The sequence below is a fragment of the Scatophagus argus genome, chromosome 14 (genome assembly GCF_020382885.2).
Source record: "Scatophagus argus isolate fScaArg1 chromosome 14, fScaArg1.pri, whole genome shotgun sequence".
In the NCBI taxonomy this organism is placed as follows: Eukaryota; Metazoa; Chordata; class Actinopteri; family Scatophagidae; genus Scatophagus; species Scatophagus argus.
The window spans coordinates 20,842,797-20,864,846 of NC_058506.1; the positions used below are offsets into that span (position 1 = coordinate 20,842,797).

Consider the following 22,050-nt stretch of genomic DNA (forward strand, 5'->3'; position numbering starts at 1 on the left):
TGTTTTTCATCCTTGTGGTTGGGTGCCTTCCTTCGCTCGCGGGGCGTTAGGAGAGGAGAGCGTGAATACGAGGCAGGAACAGGGAGGTGACGGCGCTGACGCTCAGCAGGCAGAGCACAGCCGTCGGCTTGGAGCTCGAGCTCACAGCTGCATGAAGAAGAAGACATTAATCATATAGAATACAATAATATAGAATAATATAGAAACTGGAGTCATATTATGAAGTGCAAATGTCAAAACTTGAACTAAAATAACATTAAAATCCAAGCACAGAAAATGCAGCAGGGGATAAAAATGCTAATAAAACAGTAGATAAAAGCAGAGTTTGCATGCATTTTTGTCTGTGTGCTGATCTATGAATATATTTTCTATATTGATTTTCTGTCTTCATGCCTGTAAGTTTTTGTATGTATTTTTTAAAATTCATATCCATTTATGTGGTGGATGAAGAACTCAGACCTGTACTAACACCACCCTGTGGAAATTCACAAGGAGGAGGAGTCTGGAGAAGAACCACACGTCTCCAATAGGCGAACTTTAAGGTCAGAAAAGCAGCCGTGTTTTCAGCTTTGTGACGTGTGACCTAATCCAAAAGGGGTTTTAAATTGTTTATTTAGTTTAAGAAGTGGGAAAATTTTCTCGACTCATAAAGGATCACTTCATCACAAACATTCAAATTCAGAATCAACAAATACATGGTTTCACTGGACAGGAAGGCCACCTGTCACCTGAAAAGAAACTAAAGCTGTGTGTAGTGCAGCAAAAAGCACAACATTTGGCTTCTGCATTTGTGTTTGTTCTCCTGGTTTTAATATTTAGGAGCAGTAAAAAAACCACAGACTCTGTAGGTGCAGGCAGCTAACGTCCAGAAGAGGGCGCTCACTGGAACTTTTAAAGTGTGTCAAACCTCAATACTATGATATAATTACAGGTTTGTCTATTTATCTATTCCCCTTTTGTTAAAAAAAATGACATATTTGGAATTATATGATTGCTTTCTATGTTAACTATGGTTTGAATTATTTTAACCTGCTCTGTGAAATTAATTATGTAAATTATCTCAAAATAGGACTGGTGCAAGGTACAACTTTAATTTAATTGTCATGATAAAGCACAAGACTGAAGGTAGTTCAGTGTTCTCTCTGGTACACATGAAAAACCAAAACTATATGAACTAATTAATAAAACCAAAACTTTTCAGAGGTGGAGCGTGGAGGATGACCTGAAAGCCATGTGTGTGTGCTCCTGTGTGTGCTGTTGTTTGTGTGTGTGTTGGGTTTTTACTCCGGCAGCTCTTCCCGTCTCGTTGCAGCATCCCAGTCACGCAGCTGCAGACCGGACCAGTCGGCTTACTGGTGCAGATCTGCTCGCAGCCTCCGTTTTCCTCCTCGCACCAGTCTGACTCTGAGGAGACGTCACAGGCGAGTCATGAAAATCCCTGAAAAGCTTTGGAATTTGACTGGACAAGCAAATTCATAATACATAACAGTTTGCCTGTGATTTGCGTCCTTGAAATGTTTTGGCGGACTGAGACGTTGCTTACCCCTCCGTCTGATGGGTCCAACACTCAATATGTGCTGCTTATGGTCGCCGTCCTCCGAGTACATCCTCCTCTTGTGTGGACAGTTCTGCGTGCACAGTACACATGCGTTAGCACTGGGGACGCTGATTCATCGCCACCTTTCGCTTAAGATGAAGACGTTCCTCACCACTTTGCAGGTGCTGGTTTCAGAGTCGCACAGGGAAACGTCGCAGTGGAGGTGGACCTCATCGTAATCCCCGATGAACTTGAAGACGGTGACATGGAAGCGGCAGGTGAGTGACACGCCGTTCTCCGCCATGCCGATGGTGTTGTCCTTAATGTTTGGACACCTAAAGAGAGAGAGAGAGAGAGAGCGAGAGACCACCTTCACCTCATGGTGCACAAAGCAGTCGCTGCTACTGTCATGTATGCGAAGCTCCTGCAGCCTACCCTCTCTCTATGATGACATAACGGAGTCTGTCGCTGCTGTAGCGGGACGGCGTGGCCCAGCACATGTTCACAATGAGGATGAGCTGGTTTTCATCTGCCCCCTCCACGAAGACGCCAACAAAGAGGATGTCTCGCGTGCTGAGCACCACCTCGCCCTCCCTGTAAGGATGGCGGTACGAGGAGTTCTTGTACAGAGCCATCTTGGTGATGAAGTTTCCTTCCTGGGTCGGTAAGGTGAGGTTTATGACACTGGAGGATGGAGGGAAAAAGGTACTCAAATGACCTTTTCCGATGCAGGATTTTAACTTGTACTCTTACTCAAGTAAATGATCCGATACTTCCTCCCACACTGTGTGTCTGACCTGAGCATGGGCTTGAGGACGGTCTCCAGCGAGATCTTCAGGTCCAGTTCGTAGGCGCAGGAGAACTCCACGTTGATGGTCCTGTCTCTGGTGATGACGTTCCCGGTGTTGTTCACACTTTCTATCCACACTGTGTTCTTATACATGATGTGTGTGCCGTTCGACTGGAGAAACAGAAACAAAGAGGCAAAGACGATTAAAAACAACTAACCCATCTGTTCGGCCGCCGCATTACAATTTGACATTTCACTGTTCATAGTTTCAGGAAATTGTCTGACTTTCGGGGGAAACACGCTTGCTTTCTTCTTGAAGGTCGAACATTTTTGGAAATCTGGTTATTTGCCTTTTTTGGAGGATGGGATGAGAAGATCTTGATCAGTTTTTGTTTTAGAGCACATAACTGCACGTAAAGCAGAGTTTTGGTGTTGGCAGGGATTGTCACTTTAGACAGAGCCAGTTTCTGTTTCTAGTCCTTATGCTAAGCTAGGCTAGTCACAATCTGTTATGACGTATTTCTTCTGCTCTTTTTCAATGAGCACCCAGTACAAGTTTGGGACAGTAAAAAAGCAAATTTAACACGGCGTAAAATGCAGTGTGTAGACAAAAAACAAAGGAGTCACTTTGCTAATGTCAGAAAATGAACACAGCAACAGTTTGTTACGTGATTGAGCACCTTTAACACTGCACTAAATTTAAACAATCACTCTGGCTGACATGAATGGAGCTTAACAGTGGTGATACAGCCATAGAGAGCAAAGTGACGAGGGGAGGAACTGACCTGTACGATGGAGCCGCAGTGTCCCTTGGTGTTGTTGATGTGGAAGGAGATGAAGTCCTCGCCCTCGATGCCGGCGCAGTGCTCGTCGTTGATCCTGACGTCCTCTCGCTCAAAGCCCAGCTGGAAGAGCTTACACTTGGAGATGGAGACCTCCATCTGAGCGTGCTTACAGGTCACCTCCGCCTGGATAATGTCGTCATCTGCTGCCCCACGCACAGACACACATCAGCTACTCACACCTCTTGCCCTTTGCAAGAGTGACATTCTGTACGACACGACAACATTTACCTTCTGAATTATTTACTAGAGAACAACTACTGTATTGTATACACATTTTTAAAAATTAGGTCACATATTTATATCTTACATGGATACTAATGCAAAATAAGGACAACAGTGTGATTTTATTAATAGCGCCGGACTGCAACAACGTCACAGAAATATTACTATTGTTGTGTTTTTTAAAAATGATAAGCAAAAAGAAACTGTAGCTCTCAATCAATCAATATCACAACCACATTCAGGGTCAGCAAGACTCTATTTGACAGCTGAGAATATTACACTGTAAAACAGAAACCTAAATTCACTTCATGCCGAAAAAGTGAAGCAGTGGTTGATTTAAAAAGTCAGTACGGATCAGTTAATTATAACAAAGTCAGGATGTATTAAACATGAGCTTCACCCTGAGTCTTGGTAAAGTAGCATCTGTATGTAACATGTAGTGGTGTTGTAGTAGTAGAACTCTACTGAGGTCAGAGTACATCATCTTAGCTCCATCATATTTCAGAATGGGAGGTTCACTCTCAGTGGATTGTTTATACCGCAGTCTCACTCACAGCACGGCGGGGGGGGGGGGGGTAATCGATGAGATCAGCTTATTGGCCGATGAGGCGCTCACCTCCAGTGCTGGTGGGTAACTCTGGACAGCCGCACAGGTCACCTCCGTTCTCCAGCTCGCAGGTGAAGTTTGTGCAGATCTCTCCTGCACAGGGGTCGTAGATCCATTCTGCTAAAGACAGGTCCACACACAATGTTAGCTGTCACACACAGCGTTGGCTTCATTGAAGGCATAAGACGCAGGAATGTTGCAAAGAGTTATCTTGGGGGCAGTGGACACAGGCTGCACTTAAATGTTATTCATGACCTTTAAAGTTGATAAAGCAGCCACGCTAGCAAACAGCTGACTATTTACACACCCAGCAGACACTGAGCAACTTTCATTCAGAGTCATATTTCTGTCCACCTGACAAGTTTAACTCCAAAATTCAAAACAGCTCTTTAATTATGGTCTCCATAAACTCATGAGAAAAATATCTCTCACTTGAGCAGCAGCAAAATGCTCCACTTTGTTTACCAGCTAGTTGCCAACTTTGGTCTTTTGGGGCATTTTTCTTGAAAGCAAACAGGGTGATTGGGAATCAAAAAATGAGCCAAAGATGCTGTAAATCTCCAAAAAGCTGAGGTGAACTACAGGGTGAACACCTTACACATACGAAAGCTATTTTAATATCTAAATTTTTCTCTTTTTGCTTTAAAATGACACCGACACAGTACTGGAAATCCTCTAATGAAGTTCACTGGAGATGTGATTTGAAAGATGCATTGCATTGCACCGTGACTGAAATGTTGAAAACCATTACACACACACACTGCCGTGCACGATTCAGCCACAGCTGGCATCAATCATAGCTTTAAAATGTGACTGTGACACAGAGACTTGCATGTTGCAGGGAGAGGCTGGTGCCTCGCGGTGCCCTTACAGCAGTTTTCCTGGTTTATCCACTTGGTGGTGAGGGTGCCCATGGAGCGGCAGGCCTCTGCGTAGGCTGCCAGCGAGCCACAGACCTGAGCCTTGCGGTGATTATAGCAGCCATCCAGGTAGCAGGACTGGTAGAAGGGTCGGGGATCGAGCAGGCCGTGGCACGGCTGGAAGAAACCCTTCAGCTGGGTGAGCTTCAGACAGGCATCTTCACCTTGCAGAGCCACCACCGCCGTGTTGTCACAGGACTGAGCCAGGGCCACGTACTGGGTTTCATCACAACTACAGGAAAAAGACCAACATCCAACTAGACTCGTTTATTTTATTTATGCCTGTGCCAACTTTACATACATTACATACAGTGAGAGCATGATGGGTGAACCAGCAGCAGGCACTTTCTAAGCTCTCTGTCATCAACAACAGGTCATTAAGTCAAACAAAAGTCTGATGATGAGGTAGTTAGCCTCAGTATATGTGAAGCAGTCCATAAACTTTCTCTGTACACATGGAAAATCTGACCACTTTACACAGTAATCCAAGAGGAAATGAAAAACAGCCAGGTGGTTATGCCCCCAGTCTCTCAACTGATTGGTAAAGCTTCTCCCTGCCCCCACACACAGCACGCTGAACCTGGTTCATGTGTTATCCCAAGTCCCTGATACCATTGTATTTGAGAGTAGATAGTGTTCTTATTTTCAAACATATCTTTAAGCCTCACCCACCTGTTCTGCATACCGTTGGTCTTCCAGCTCTGGGCCAGCTCCAGGGCACTGACGGCTGGCTTGCCCCTGGAGGTGATGTAGTCATCGCCGGGGTCTCCGTTGAAGTTCCCACAGAGGCCACACACCTTGTTCTGAAGTCGTTGGCCCATGGTGATGCTGAGGGTGTTGAACTGGTTGTATCGAACCTGGATGTCCTGAGGCGTGTCGATGACGATGAAACCCTCGGATGTGGACAGACGAGTCATCAGCCCAGTTAGGAACGGTACTGATACTGGTGTACCATTGACCTGTGGAGACACAGGAGATGAAAATCTTTACAGATCTGAGAGGACACACAGTCATGTTTATTTCATTAATTTTCACTGACATAACCTCATAAATGTCCATTTCTCTGCTCTCACCAAAGGTTGAACCATTGTGGGAATTTGAGTCCTCTTTTGACTGCTGATGATCATGACTGACATAATGTGGGGATTTTAAATAGTGAAAATTACCACTTTATTGTCAGTGTAAATCTGAAAAATGTGCAAGACTTAGGACCCGAGTAATTAACAAGTTCTATCAAGTAAGCAACATCACCAAACATCAGTAAGTTCAGTAGAAGTAAGTTTATTCATGCCATGATGGATGGTGTGCAATGTTTGCATGTGACTACATGTCGTGGGCATAGTGCCTTATTCAAGTTGACTGAATTAGCACAAACTGCATATTTGATGACGGTGACATTATTATGCTTGAGGTCAGTTAGACTCCAGATTGTTTAAAGTCGTAGCTATGTTACACTAATATTAAGGGATGGCTTGGTGGCTAAAGGGGGAGTTAGACATGAAACCAAACCATACGTTTTTTGTGAGCTTTTGCAATAACTAGGAGGAGGACTGCAAGATGAAAGGTATTATAAAGATATATAATGGCAGTGAGTTTTCTTTTCCTGGTCAAGATTTACAACCGTTAAAGTGTAATCGTAGGAAGGTTAGGAATGTAGACAGAGCTATCGTCTGCATAAACTGATTTCATATTCACAAATGATATCAAATAACATGTAACAAAAAACAAAGAAGACAGTCCAAAATAAAGATCACAATCTGAGCTGGTGCTGTAATTACTCTGGATTCTCATGAATGTAACCCGAGCCCCTTCATTGCATTGCCTCTGACACTGACATGGCTCTTAAGGCTGTTCAGAAAAATCACTCACTCAGACCAAGAAGGATTAAGACTCACAGAGAGCCAAAGTTAAAGGCAATCAGCAAGTCATTAACTACCTCAGTGAGTGCCCTTTCAGTGGACTAATGTGGCCTTAAGCCTGAAGTGGAGAAGCTCTACCAAGCAATTAGTGGTAATTGGTAAATTAGACTGCAGGAACTCTTTCAAGTGTTCTGGCAAGAAAAAGGCAGATTTGAATTGGATCTGTTTGTTTGGTTCCTTGAGTAGAGGTTTGATAAAGGAACCTTTGACTGCAGACGGCACAAAGCCAAAATGAAGTAAATGAATAATATAGAAAAAAAATCTCAAAGAAGCTCCAATTAGAGATAACAGATCTACTCAAGCATCTGAGGGAAGAAACAACTCCTTGTTTTGTGTTATGTTCAATAACTTGTCCCCATCTTTATCTATCATTTTCCATTTCAGACTCAGTGCAATGTAATCAAACTGCAAAGCAAAAGTCACAACTGTCGTTAATTTTCAACATTGGCTGATATTCTGACAAACCGACCATGATCGAACACTTCCCTCACCTTGACAGTGCTGCCAGATATGAGTATGTTCTCCTCATTGATATAAAGGTAGACATGAGAGATGGTGGTGAGGTTGGGTGTGCTCCATTTGTCAAAGTTGGCGATGAGTTGGAAGGAGAGGTCAGGTAGCTTGTGACAGTTTGTGGACAAGACGAAGGAGCAGGAGGCCGGAAACCGCAGCGATGCCCCATCGAAAGTCCTGAAAACTCCACCGCCAGACGCCACACAGTGCTGTGAGCGCCGGGCAAAGCAGCCCCGCACGCCGTACCGTAGGGTGCACTCTTCCTCTGCCTTACAGCGCCTCGGGTCGCACTGGATCAGGTTTCGGCCAATGCACTGGCAGCGTTTGGTACAGTCACCGTTCCAAAACAGCTGCTTGGGCTGAAGTAAAGAAAGGCTTCCATTGAAATCAAACAACTAGCAATTGGTTGATTATATGAGAAGTTGAAGTCATGTTGATGGGTATTTATTAGTTTCCACTATTCTACAACCTCAATAATGAACTGACCAATGTGGGCCTTCAATAAAAAGCCAGTTCTGAATGCGTGTTCTGGCTGCGTATCGGTGGAGTTTACCAGGCAGTGCTGGATGTGAGACTGACCTCATAGTACTTGCCGTCAGTGTAGCAGCCACAGTTCTGAGGCAGGATGCAGCTCTTGCCATTGAGCACGTAGCCCTGGTCGCACTGGCAGCCCTCCACGCAGTCCTGGCTGCAGTCCCTCTGGCCACGGGCTGGGGCGCACTGGGGCGGGCAGACCGGCACGCAGCTGGAGTAATGGCTGTTAGGTGGACAGCTCTGGACTGGGAGCAGGCAGGTTGGCAAAGATATTAGCAAATGATCATGCTCACTACATTGTTCATAGAGGACATTTTCCAGCATAAACAGGTGTTGATTTTTCAGCAGTAAATATTTGTGGACAGTTGTTGATTGGAGAGTCGTGTGTGTAGTTTTAGAGCTTGTGTGGCTCTGTGTCTGCTGTTTATAGCAAAGAAACTTGCTTATTTCCTTTCTTCTAGGAGTTATAATTACTTACGTTCAGCCCACGTTAGCATAAAGACTGGAAGCAGAGAAAACAGCCAGGCTCAGTTGAAACTTCAAGAATAGCAACACCTCTATAGCTCACTAACTTAACTTAACTTACTTAACTTATCTCATTTGTTCATCCATACACAAGCAGAAGTGTAACCTGAGGACAACCTGAGTTAAACAAAATAATAAACAGTCCCTTTTAAAACTGAGGATTACTCACAGTAAAAAGGGACATTGTTTCTGAAAAGACATGTCGATGATGAGCACAACAAATGAAATTCAATTCCATTGTACTGCAGGTGGACACAGAGACAGATATGTCAAAACCTGTACAAAGTTTCCTCTAGAAACGACTCGAGGTAAGAAGATATGTTCTTGAAACACAAAGGGAGACCTTTGCCTCACTGCACTCATAATGCAAGCCCATGATGAAATGAAGATGAGCCCAGACGATGTGCACTCACCACACGGTGTGTCACTCCTCCAGCCGGTAACAGGCACCCCTTGGGTCTGACAGGTGCTGGCATAGATCTGCAGCCAGTTACAGACTGTGTCCTGAGCTCCCTGATCCATACAGGTGTCCTGCAGGCAGCTTTGATAAAAGAATGCTGGCGCCACCTTACTGTGACAGCGTGCAAACACACCCCCTCGATCCACAATAAGCCCACATAGTCTCACTGCCTCAGGCTCCACAAACACATAAAGCCCATCTCCAATGTGGAAACGTATGCCCGTGTTGACTGCATCTGCTTCGCTGTCGGTACCAATGTTCGTGTTGGAGTCTGCTATCATGAGAGGTGCATCATTTACCACGCTTTTCTCTCCCAGGCCACAGCGTGGGCAGGAGTCTCCACAGCCCACCTGGCAGAAGGTGTCCCTCTCCGCCCAGGCCATGCCCCACTCAGTCGTGGTAAGTGCGGGTGGTGTTAAGGGCATACCCTGGCAGAGGCCGCAAGAGGTGTTGTAGAGGTCACGGGGCAAAGTCAATAGGAGGAGAGTGTTCCAGTCAAAGGCCACTTTCAGGCCAAAATCTGTCTCCAGAATGAGCTGCATGCCCAAGGTAAAGATGTTGATCTTCCCTGGGCCCAGCTTCAGGGGAAGGTACAAACGCTCCTTATTCACCTGAGTGAAGAGAGGTTCAGTAAAACTGTTTGTAGTTTCAACACGTTTAAGTCTTATTACACGATGACACATTCACATTCCTGCAGTAGAATTTTTAGCACCAAGTCATAGTTTCTAATCCGACTGACCTGCATGTTATCAAAGTATGTGGTGAAACCCAGGTGATGAATGGATATCGTCAAGACTCACTGAAAGAGCTTCTATGTGTTTCTCATATAATCTAATTGCATCTCTCAAAAACAGAGAGAGTGAGAAAGAAATGTGTGTGTGTGTGCTGGGTTATGTGTGTCATTTCTATTCCTCCTCAGATCTTTTAGTCAGTTTGTGAACCCAGTCCAAATGTCGCTCAGGGTCAGGGTTTTGTCTGAGCCAAATCCAGCCTGATAAAAGATGCCCATTGAAATTAGATCCACCTTAAGCCAATCAAAAGGAATTCACCCTCTGCCTGGTTATTCTATCGGCTTGATTAGAAATAACATGTCCTCACAAATACAACAACTATGACCTTCATGGGTCAAATATAAATATAACATATTATGAGCTTTATTTCAAGTATTCCCTTATATGACCACCATATATAATCATGGCTTTTGATTCCCATTCAAACACTCACCGTGACAGTGTTTTTGTAACTTCGAGACACTTCAATCTCATACCCGTAGACCTCCAGTGCAAACCCCCTCACCCAGATTGCCTGTCCTGTGTCCCTTTCCTCATTACGAGCAGCCAATTTAAACGGAGGAAAAGCTCCACTGACGGTTGTGGGGTCGCTGCCCTCTCGTCCACAGTAGGTGGTGGTCATCCTAAGAGTACAAGAGCTCTGCAGCTCAAATGGCACGCCACCAAATGGCAGAAAATGTCCATAACCGGCTGCCACACACAGGGCTTCAGTGCGCGGCTGGCAGAAGTATAGGCCATCGTTCTCCTGGCAGTACTCCTCAGGGTGACAAGGTGCGAGCTGACAGTATACACTGTTGTCAGAGCCATTGCAGTAGCAGCGCTCCTGGCACTCCCAGTCTGTCCAGAAAGTCTGATTAGTGGCCAGCTGGCGCCCGTGGCTCATGCACCCACAATCACTGCGTGCGACGCACAGGCCATCACGCAGCGCAAAGCCTTGCTCGCACTGACACCCCTCCTGGCAGGGCAGAGGGCACGGCTCTTCAGGTTCATCCAAGTTGGCACAGGTCAGAGGGCAGGCGGTCGTGCACTCATCGAAATGACTGTTCTCTGGACATGGCAGAGCTGAGACGGAGGAACAAGGTGATCAAGTAAAGAAGAGATGTAGAAATGTCAAGCGAAATCAGCAAAATTCACCACTTGATTGTTCATTCATATACTTAGTATGCTTTTATATACTTTAGTTGTATCTTTGTCGAAATATGACTAAACACAAAGCTTTTCGTTGTTGCTACCATGATTAGCATGATGTGTTGATGTGTTGTTGACAAACTTGCTCGTTAACCAAAGTTACGACACAATGAGACAGACTGGAAGCGGTTTGAAGACACATCTTGTCATTTTTGTTAGCTTTATAATTATTTATAACTGCTCTGGACACAAGGAGATGATCCTCTTATCTTAATGTCAGCCTGTTCCTTTAAAGTAAAGTTTTATCTACTCACGGCAGTTGGTGGCACTCCTCCAGGAAGTGAGACCTACTTGAGCATCCTGACAGGCGGTGGCATAAGCCTGCAGTGAAGAGCACAATGCTGAACGATTCCCTTCCTTTACACACATGTTATACAAGCAGTTCCTGAAGAACGGTGAGGGGTTGACCACTGCATGACATGCCAGAAATGAACTATTGCCCGGGTCGTTGATGTTGCCGCACATCCAAGGACTCTGGTAAAGACGTAAGTCTGTGCACATTCGATACAGGTCATCACAGTCGCCATTGCAGGTGAGGTCGTCAGCAATTGACCGCCAGCCCTCTGTGAACTGCTCAGTGGACTCCGCCAGGCGTCCATTCGGCAGCCGAAGGTCATCGGTGGAATTGCTATTAAAGACGCCACACAGACCACAAGTAACGTTGTAGAAGAGGGTGGAGAGGGAGATGTTGAGGAATCCCTGACGATTGTAGTGGACACGAAGCAAACCACGGGACTCCACCACTGTAGCATTGCCTGGTGCTCTGTAGATCATCATTGTCTCCATTGGATGGACATATGGGAGCCCCACTTGTTCACCATTCACCTGGAACACAGAAAGGTGTTAAGAAGCTGAAAATAGATGTTATTATCATTAGAAAAAATGTTTTTGCTGTGTAGGGGAAACATTCACCTTTACTGTATCAAAATCTGTCCCTCCTATCTGAGCTTCCAGGTTAGCAACTGTAACCACCACAGGTCTTTTCCAAGAGGGGCCTTTGTTCACCAGCCGCCTACCCATCTTCACCTCCACCACTGAACCGTTAGCTGGCACTGGACCGCACAGCTTCAGCAGGTAGTAGGAGCTGTCATCTGGGAACAGCAGGAAGGTGCCATCAAAGGAGGATGTCACCGAGTTCTGGGTGACTGAGCACACTCCCTCCCTCCGAGGGTAGCAACCCAGTAAGCCCACTTCTGCCACACACACCTCACCCTCCTTACAGGACTCATTGAAACAGGAGACTTCTCCAGCAGGTCCGCAGTTGCAGCGGAGGGTACATTCACCTTCCTCGCCACTAGGGCCTACCCAGAAAGTGTTATTTAGGGGGTAATAGACGCTGTTATGCTCACAGCCACAGTCTTCACGCTGTACGCAACGGCTGCCGCTGAGAACATAGCCTTCGTCACACTGGCAGCCCTCAGTGCAAGGGTGAACGCAATACAGGGGAGCAGTGAGGTCCGAGCAGGAAGCCGGGCAGGCACTTGTGCACACCTGGTAATGACTGAACTCTGGACATGACAAAGCTGAGAGGCAATAAGAGAGAAGAAATGACGTCAGACGACACAAGGAAATCAATGCAAGACAAAGAATCTGCATTAAGTGAATTAAACTGAATCTCACCGCAGAAGGTGCGAGATCTCCAGGGTCGTATGGTGACACCAAGGGCCTGACAGGCCAGAGCATAAGCCTGGATAGCCTGGCAGAGTGTGGTGATATTATCCCTGTTGCTGCACATGTCATATACACAACTATACACAAAGGCTGTAGGATCCACCACAGCTCTGCAGTCCCTAAAAGGGCCATCGGTTTTGTTGATGAGCCCGCAGTAGTCTGTGCGGAAGTAGAAGGCTTCTGTAAGAGGGTCACACATGCTGCAGTTCTGGGCACAGCCATCTGTACACCTCCAGTCTGTGTCCTCTGCTCGCCAGCTGCCCCCCAACTCCACTACGCTTTCTGCTAGAGACCCATCAGGAAGCACAGGATCATCAGCGGGGTCATCATTATAGTTCCCACAAAGGCCACAGGTGTTGTTGAAATAGGAGCTAGGTAGGGAGATGGATGCGTAGTGTTGACCGTCATAAGTCACCAAGAGTCCAAAGTCTGTTTCTAAAGCAACGGCAACCCCGGACTGATATACCCTAACAGCACCAAGCTGCAGCTGGACCGGTAATGTCTTCATCAAGCCATCCACCTGAGAGCAAGAGAAAAAATAAAGAAAATGAATATGAATGATGAAAAACTTAATCCCCTGGCAGTGTATGCCAATTTAGAACTTTCTTTGTATTTGTTTATCATGATAAAACTCTCAAAAATGTGAATCCTGGATCGTCAACTTGATCTTGGCTATTATGAGAAAACAGTTAAATGCATCCAGGAGGTAAATAGTGATGTAGTTACCACTACCACTTTCCAATGTATAAATCTAATCACAAGCGGCAAAATGAAGAGGTCCACATATTCTCACATGGATGGTTCCAAAACTCCCTTTGGGTAACATGACTCGGTGACCATACACCTCCACCGTGACATCTCGAAGCCAAGAAACTGAGGCACCCCCACGGTTCTCATTTTTGGCCTCCACGCTGAAGAAGGGCTGTCCAGCAACCTCCCAGCAGGGCCGAGCCAGCAGGTAGGAGCAGGTTCCCTGGAAGTGATAGAGGAAGCCATCGAACGTGTGGTAATGGGGGTCACCAAATACCACACAAGTGCTGGTGCGAGTCGGCTGGCAGTAAAAAGCTCCCTCCTGCTGCTCGCAGGTCTCCAGCTGCCCGCATGGAGCTTCTTGGCACTGTACTTCGTTGTCTATGTCGAGGCAGCGGCATCGCTGGGAACACTGGTCAGACAGCCAGAAGATTTCCCCTCGTCTGTAATAGCGCCCTGGAGAGGATGAAGACAGAGGAGATATTTACAAGTACAGCTCTGCAAGCATCTGAAGGATTTGACTCAGAATGTCGTTGACTGCTCTTCTGGTTTGCTGAACTTGCGAGAGATAAACCTGCATGGATATAATAATCAGTGCTTGAAGTTTGAACTGGCCATTGTAGCTGCAGCCGTTGGCAGGATCTATCACTTCAGTGTCCACGCGGAAGAACCAGCGCCCAGGGGTATTTACATTGGTCGTCTGTTCAATGTTCACTACGTCATTTGACCGTGATCCTGGCAGGTTGAAGAAGTGCCCGATGTCTCCACCATTAAAACCTGACTGGAAAGGGCAAAGGTGTGAGGGATGTGAGGTGAAATGTTGATCATATCATTTCTACAATAGAAAAGGATTATCATACGTCATGAAAATATCTGGAGGACAATGTGAAAATACCTGAGCTGTCGTCCCACCCAGTCCTGTTAAAGGATCTCCGCCACTGGCCGTTCCTGTGCTCCATGTGATTTCACCATAGTTGAACATACAGAAGGACGCCACGCTGTCTGAGATTAGTACAGCTTGGAATGTGTTCACCTTGTAATCAAACAACAACAACAAAACAGTTTTAAAAAGAGAAAACCAGACACACACTTTAAACATAACACAGTGAAACCTTTAAACATTTAACAAATGTCCCACTTCATTGGAAAAAAGGAATAAGTGGAGTTTTGAAATGGCACAGGGTAAACATTTCACTTAATTATATTCTGTATGTGTGATCACTGATGGAAAACCTTCACCATGTGGCAAAAGTCAAACATTGTGAGAAATACTGTTATCAAATCAAAGTGTTGTCAGTTTTAGTTTTGGTGCTTTGCTGATCAAAACATGTCTAAACAAGGCTACATGAGGTGTGGTTTTTAATACTAGTTAAGATACAACTGTTGATTCTACAGCGTTTCATTTCAATTAAAATATTTCCAAGTGCAGATCTACTGTATATACGTGACTGCTGCTGACCTACAGTGCCTCATGTCAAGATTAGTTGACATGAAGTTTGGACTTTACCGGGGTTGTCTGGCTTCCTCCGTAGAAGGTGACTTGATGCCACGTTGCAATGAAGACCCAGGCCGCCGTGAAGGTGGGCGTGTTTTTGAAGTACTTCCGAACATCTTGTGTTGCTCTTTCCAGTATTTCCGGTTCAGTGGTCTCTCTGTAGTACACATCTCCGCGGATGCCGTTGTGCACATCAGCCCAAAGCGGAGCAATGAATGACCTGCTGTCACTCAGGGGAAAGGCCTCTGGGGTGAACTGGCTGACCTGCACGTTGAAGGAGATCACACCATTGTTGTTGACCTGTGAACAGAACAGACGGGTTGCATTCCTGCTTCGTAAACCATAACATATACTTTATACATTTCAGCAAAATGGAAGGATAACAGATCTCGGTGAAATAATGAGAACTGGAGAGTTTCGATCAAGGCTTACATAGATGGAACGGTAGGGGACATTGAAGAAAACAAACTGAATGAGCAAAGTGATTTCAGGAGAACTCCCATCATCCATCTTCGGAGTCTCTAGATCCCTATGGCCGGGTCCATACGGATACATGATATCCTGAATTCTAGCTAAAAGGTGAGTAAGACAAAAGACTTCTTTAAATTGACTCTTTTCTTCCTTAAAAGACAAAGGAGTTAATGTGTAGGATGACTTTTAAGTGTTCCATCAATATTTAAATGAATCATACCTCCCGCATGAGCAAAGATGTTGAAGAGGTGGAGCAGAATGACTGGACAGCCTGGCCTGACCATTCTAAAAAAAAAAAAACAGAAAGATAATGAGATGAGAGGTCATAGTGATGGTGTCATTAAGTTCCTCATTATGTTGCCGCTTCCTGACAAACTGAGCAACCCCGTCTGAGCAACAGCTACGTTACCGGTCTTTCATTCTCCTTAAAGCTAATGGAAACGCAGGCAGAGATGAGTCATAGGACAACTTCTCGTAAAGAAGTCCGTCAGACAAAAGTGGAGAGGAGGGAGAACCATCAAACCAACGTCACGTTACTTCTTTAAGATCAGGCTCCCAGGTCTCCCCTGAGGAGCCCTGAAAAGGCCCTATTATGCATGCCAGAACAATGTGTCAGGATCACATTTGCCTTACAGTCCCAAGTGAGACGGCAACAGTGGACTACAGGCCTCTCTGTGCCCCGGTTCCCTGCAGCTGACCAAACTGGCCCGCTGTGCTCCAGCGTCTCTGTGTCTGAAGCCGCGAGGCTGCTCAGGACCTCATTACCACTTCTGTTTGGGAGCAATCCATGCCTTGTTGGCTAAAGGGAGAGGAGCATCAACACTGGGGCACTAATGGCTTTAAGTGAGTGGGTTTGAATGGCCAAGGTCCTAGCAGTGGCCCTTTGGGGCTGTTCAGTGCCTGGCTTGGCATGCTTCCCACTGGCAAAGCAGAGTGTACAGCCAAGTTGGCAGATTTTGCAATCATCAAAAGCATTTAAAATTCATTGTTGAATGAAGGAGAATGTAACTTCAGTATTGTTGTACATTCAGTGAAATTAAACATTAGTGGGCCAATACATCACTGCCCATAAACCAGTCCATTTTGGTCAGCATTGTCCTTGTGAGACTTTTAAAAGTTCTCAGTTTATATTCGCATCCACATTTGCATTATTTTGGACTCATAATTTTGGAAACAGTCAGAATTTGAAGTCCCCACCAGTATCACATCATACACCATGCAACCAGCAGCAATGGAGGACAATGTGAAGCTGACCCACAGCCGTCATGACTTTGGCACAACAACTTTTGATTTGAAGCTAGATTTAGTTTGGTGACTTTCAGGCAAGATATTAACCAGTAAAGTTTCTTATATGCTGTGGACTTTTCAAAAACTAATACTTTCTTGAAATTTTGTTCAGACATTTTGTGGATAGCTGGCCTACAAGCTACCAGCCAGTCAGTCTTATCTCAGGTCTTTGGTAATTTACTAGTAGCACTGATGTCTCAGTTGTGTTTTAAACATGAGATATAATTTGTGTTGGCTTTAGCTTCATGGCCAAAATCAGATATTTATTGCTTGTCAAACTGGTTTCAGTGAACTTAGAGTTAAGGTTTGTGTTTTCATTGGGTGGTTTTAAGTTGTATAGTCATGCTGTCTTTGTAGTTTTGGCTTCATATCATGATGTCGTTTTTCTTTTTATCATCCCTACACTCTGTACTGTACATATTGACCTCATGTTGTGGTTGATGCCATTAAAAGCTGTAAAAAAAAAAAAACAAAAGAAATGGACCTTTGAATTGAGATTGTCTTATAACAATAAACCAATAAAACTCAAGGGCTTTTATATAACTTGAAACCTGGACTTTGGTATGATTTGGGGATTATGTGTAAATACAAACACAGCTTTTACTGTCCTAAAGACATTACCGTTGAAATGTATCTGTTGATACATGAAGCCTTCTCTCAAATCACTCTTACGGTAAATTGTGTTCAGGTGTGCCAAGCTTAGTGAGCATTGCTGAGAGAGATCCGCCCTTATGTCATCAGCCCCTCATCATACATTGTCAACAGAAAGATTATCACAATTGCTCTTTTGACTCTTGTAGCTCACCATCTTATCTGACTGGCATTAACTCCATGCCTTTTAGTGGGACGATTAAGATAAAGCCCCCAGTGCTTAAAAGATGAACAGGACACTTCTACTTGTTTATCTTTGGGGGTCACACTCAAAGTGAGACATAATTTGCTGTATCAAGTGAACCACAAGCTTCACCAAAAATTCTATTACTTGCCAAAGAAAATTTACTTGACAGACAGACTTGAAACAGACAAACTACGTATTTTGTTTAACCAAGTTTACTTACAACTTTTCTAAAAACTGTTTTATTTTTTTTGCTTTTTTTGTATAGTACTTTGATAATTTTTCCTCCTCATGTTTCTGTATCCTTAAAATCAAAGAATGACAAGGAACAATCATTATTTAGTTTAGCTAGGGTCAAATATTTTGTTTTAAGGGATTTGTGAGCAATTAAAATGAAGCAAAAAAAAGAGAAAAAAGTTGGTAACACCTGTATCAGATATCATCAAATGTTTTAGAGAAACAGTAAGACCACCAACAGCAGCCTGTACACCAGAAAAAACTGCTGATAGAGTTAAACTCCAATATACGTCAAATATCTGACATAAAGGCAGTCCATGTTTGCAGCATCAAGAAGTGACAGACCTAATGAGTATGAAGAAAGGTGAAGGAGCAGAGAAGGAAATGATGCACTCACCTGCCTTCAAAAGATGGACATCGAGCACCTTAATAGTCTAACCTGGCAACTTCCACACAGCAGTGTCTCATCCAGCAGAGGACCATCCAGAGTGGTGGTGGTGGTGATGGAGGGAGTAAAATGAGGCAGTGGAGGTGGCAGTTGCTAAAATGAAGAAAGAGAAGAAGGTACGTAGAGGAACTGAGTGTCCAGATAGAAGATCAACTCTGGTCCAATTCCAGCGCCACAGGATTACCAGCAGAAGCAACAGCAATCCAAAGATATGTGTTCAAATGGTGATGTCCGTAGAGGAGAACAACAGAGAATTTGTTGAAGCTGTGGAAGGAGTTTTGCCTAAAGAAGCAGGTGCAAAGTTTACCTGGGATACTGTTCAACTTAATCTGAGATCAGTGTTTGGGGAAAGGGGGAGGTGGGGAGGAGAGGGAAGTTGAGGGGAGGGACACCATAGGAATCTGAGGAAGAGAGGGAGTGGAAACAGGGCAATATGTAAGGTGGCAAGAAGGGAGGTCAGAGTTTTGGAAGTGATGGAGGCAAGTGGAAAAACCAAAGAGAATTACTGTTCGCTGAAATGCTTTAGATGGAGAGGAAAAGGAATGTATTGTACAAAGAGAGGCTTTCACACAGGATGAGTGTCAAGCTTTTTGGGCAAGATCTGTCATTGGGAATTGCAAAGAGCCAAATGATGATAAAATATGTCTTCGGTGGAAAATTTGGAGGAAACAGTGGGGTCTCTATCTTTTTGGAACATTTGAACACTAGGGTCTTATTCGTGTTTCAATGAGGATCTGAAAAAAACATTTAAAATATTTGTCAATAATTTCTGGAAACAAATGGACAGTGCATTTGGCCCCTTAGTTGAATTATTTTTCTCAGCAGGGGTAAAATTAGCTTGACTCTGCCTTTGGATTAGGCCTCATTTCTAGTTAAGACTTTGCCAGGGTTCATTCAGTACAGTTAAAGCTTAGGGCACCTGAGCACAAAAACTCACCACAGTAGTACAGTCTCACTCTGGGGCATTTATGAACAAAAACCAGAAACTCAGAGTCTGAAACCTTGCTTTTCAAGCTCTGTGGCAGATAGAGTTACAGAATTAACATGAGTCACTTTGGATACTCTGTGTACCCCCTTTTTTTTAATTAGGAATAGCCTCATTTACAAAGTTATACAAGACACTTAATTTCCATAGATCCTGGAAAGATAACGAGGGGAAATCTCAGGTGGATCCACACTGATAGGTTCTGGGAAGGAGAGGGCAGTCAGTTGGGTCTTTGTTGCAGGCGGACAGTGGAAGTAATTGGAGAGGTGGGGAGCAAGATGTGTGAAAGGCTCCGGGACTGAGGGCAGGCCCTGAGCTCCCATTAAGCAGCACCAAAGCTTTCTGTGGAGCCTTCTTTTATACCTCCCACGTCTTGTTGTGTAAATGGAAACATACTCTTAACCAACCTGTGAAAGAGAGTGTCACACAAAGATGGACAAAAAAATCAACAGCTACGGATGACCCACTGGGCCGGGCGAGCTTCCTGATCTAGGGTTTGTGTTTTGGGAAATGTCGAAGATGGAGAAGTGGAGACACAAATGCAGTTTAAAAGGAGAATGAATATTAGCCAGAAATATAACTCAAAATCAGGGCTGATCTATCTTACTGACTGCTGGATGCATAAAGAATCAGTAACATGTCCACCAATAGCAGCATAACCAAACATAAAACCAGTAAAAACATCAAAAGAAAAAAAGAAAAAAAAACAAACAAATTCAGTCAGCACACTGATATCTTTGAGTTGACTTTATAGCACTTTTTCAGTATGAACATAAGTACTCAAAAGGCCTTTATTGTCTGGTACTGGACTGTTTGCTGGCTGAGGTGATGCAAACAGATGCAACAAAACCTTTGATGCTGAAAGCCTGACCAAAGTGGAGACAAGAGGATTAGCAATAGACATCAAAACCAAAAACTCCACTCAATGAAGAGACAAAGGGATGTCAAGGATGCTGCAGTATGTAAAAACTCATCTACAAGCAAAGGGTTCTTGTGAGCGTTTGGATCTCTGGAGAAAAGCCAACAGCAAGAGGAATCATAACCAAATAGTAAAAATCATGTCTTTGTGGATAAACAAGTGCGGTACTGATTTCGAATAGCACTATCCTCTTTTGTTAGAAATGGAAGTGAGAGCAGCAATGTGGCTTGAACTGCCAGTGGTAGGTGCCTTGAAGCCAGGAATCATTAAGCCTCACTGATCAACATCCATAATAGACAATAAAATTCTTTCTCACAACAGCTTTAAAATGACTTCCAATGAGGAGGGGACAGAAAATGCATCAAAAGTTTCTGTGTAGCAGGAGGGTAGTGTGTGGGAACAGGGTCAAAGTATCCAGCATCACAAGTTCTGGAGAATCCATCAAGCCTGACCTTCACAAAGAAGGTCCTGGACTGGATACCCGCTGAGCTCTGTTCGGCGGTCACCTAATCCGTGGAGTGGGCCACTCCAATTCAACCCTTATGCCCAGCGGTTGGCTCTGCCCTGCCCTCCTCTCCTTCCTTTCCATTCACAAAGGTGAACCTCCTTCCAGTAACCCAAACCTTTTTACCCCAGTGACTCCTTCACCTCGGCATACAATAGACCCTGTTCAGCCCTCCTGCCCTCCACCCCACTTCATAACGCAATGGGGCAGATCAGAATACCAACCGCACTTCCAGGTCCTGTTTACACAACAAGGTTCTAGGTGTGATCTATACAATGCAACCACATCCATCTTCCACCGAAAGGCTGACCCTACAGTAGTGAGCACGACAACAGTGTGGTTTGGGCCAAGGTCTTTGGTTGATGCACCAAAATTAGGTTAGCCTCTACACAGAAACTGCAGCGACTTTTGAGGAAGGATGACTTCTGAAGATGACTATGCCTCAATGGTCAAGAACTTTGATATATACTCAACTATGTTTTAAAAAAATCAGCATTCACTGTGGTTGAATTCCATGTGAAATCCTACATGTCAAAACTGCGTACCTACAAGCCTTTACTGTATTAATGTTGACAATAACAATGCTAAAATGTGGATGTTTGGCAGATATAATGTGAAAAATTCAGGGAGGCACCATTCAGTCCGTGGGTCCATGCTTGAACATGAATGAGTCACAAGAACTGATCCTCTGGGCATCATGGATATTCATATCAAATTCAATGTCAATTCATTTGACAGTTAGCAAGACATTTTATAAAATTCTGAAAGTGTCAACCGCATGATAGCGCTGGATGCCGCAGAATCATGGGATCACCAAAGAAAGTCATTTTCAGCTGAACCAATCTCAATATTTAGATACAATTCAGTTAGCTCATTAAAAGCTACTGAAAGAGACTGAACTTTAAGGGCATTTTTATCCTTACAGACCAGGAAAGCCACCAAGGCACAACACTTTAGACTGTGTACCAGCATCTGCGTTCTGGAGCCGTTTCTCAATAAAATGTGAAGAGCACTTCTGTGGCCTCCCGCCTCCTTAGCTCCCGGACTTTGAGAAGGGGGTCCTGCCGGTGATGGTGTGTGTCGGGTGGTGGTAGGTGGCATGGATATCCCACACAGGATTAGAGCTGTGCTGTTGGAAGAGGAGGAGGGGGAAAGTAGAGGGGATGCCCCAAGAAACACAACACCGGCTGACACGTATGGAATGGACTCTCTGCAGCTCGACCAGAACACGCCTGCCAGAAAGAGAGAAGATCTGCAGAATCCCATCTTCTCCACAGCCAAGAATTCAGCCTGTGAAACAGAGCTGTGCAATACTGAGCACGTGTACATGCTGCCGGTAACGTGAGTGATGCCCCACTTCATATCTAGCCAGGATAGTGAAATGCTTGACAGTAGTTAAAAAACATTCTTTTACACGATGTCTTTTGTAGTTATACCCTCGGTACAAGAAACAATAAAAAGTAAAAAAAAAAAATAATTACCGTACCACACATTGATGGTGGATACGAGAGTCTTCAAGGCTTTCTTTCTCTGATGAAGGCATCTGGGGTCAAGGACAAAATGATGAACGGCTGGAGGTCCACCAGTAACGGAAAA

The 22,050-nt window shown here is 44.6% G+C and overlaps 1 protein-coding gene across 1 annotated transcript; it reads right to left on the reverse strand.

The window, feature by feature from the left end:
- Positions 1-289: 289 nt before the first annotated feature.
- tecta (tectorin alpha) lies at positions 290-21,981 on the reverse strand. Its single transcript, XM_046409774.1, has 23 exons — positions 17,995-21,981; positions 15,459-15,523; positions 15,200-15,339; positions 14,780-15,067; positions 14,168-14,305; positions 13,888-14,053; positions 13,316-13,728; positions 12,472-13,042; positions 11,764-12,374; positions 11,106-11,676; positions 10,097-10,725; positions 8,826-9,483; positions 7,933-8,132; positions 7,332-7,712; positions 5,594-5,880; positions 4,873-5,153; positions 4,011-4,121; positions 3,113-3,315; positions 2,335-2,498; positions 1,973-2,221; positions 1,710-1,872; positions 1,544-1,628; positions 290-1,404 (listed from the first exon to the last, which is right to left on the reverse strand). The coding sequence occupies exons 2-23, from the start codon at positions 15,520-15,522 to the stop codon at positions 1,175-1,177; spliced, it is 6,603 nt and encodes a 2,200-aa protein (XP_046265730.1). The 5' UTR covers position 15,523; positions 17,995-21,981; the 3' UTR covers positions 290-1,174.
- Positions 21,982-22,050: the final 69 nt, after the last annotated feature.

Bases quoted from the DNA above. Each gene is read 5' to 3' on its own strand.
- tecta (XM_046409774.1), bottom strand. From the start codon at position 15,522: ATGGTCAGGCCAGGCTGTCCAGTCATTCTGCTCCACCTCTTCAACATC. The intron at 9,484-10,096 runs GTGAGTGTTTGA...CTCTTCACTCAG, and splicing joins GTTACAAAAACACTGTCACG to GTGAATAAGGAGCGTTTGTA. The intron at 7,713-7,932 runs GTCAGTCTCACA...TCTTTACTTCAG, and splicing joins CTGACGGCAAGTACTATGAG to CCCAAGCAGCTGTTTTGGAA.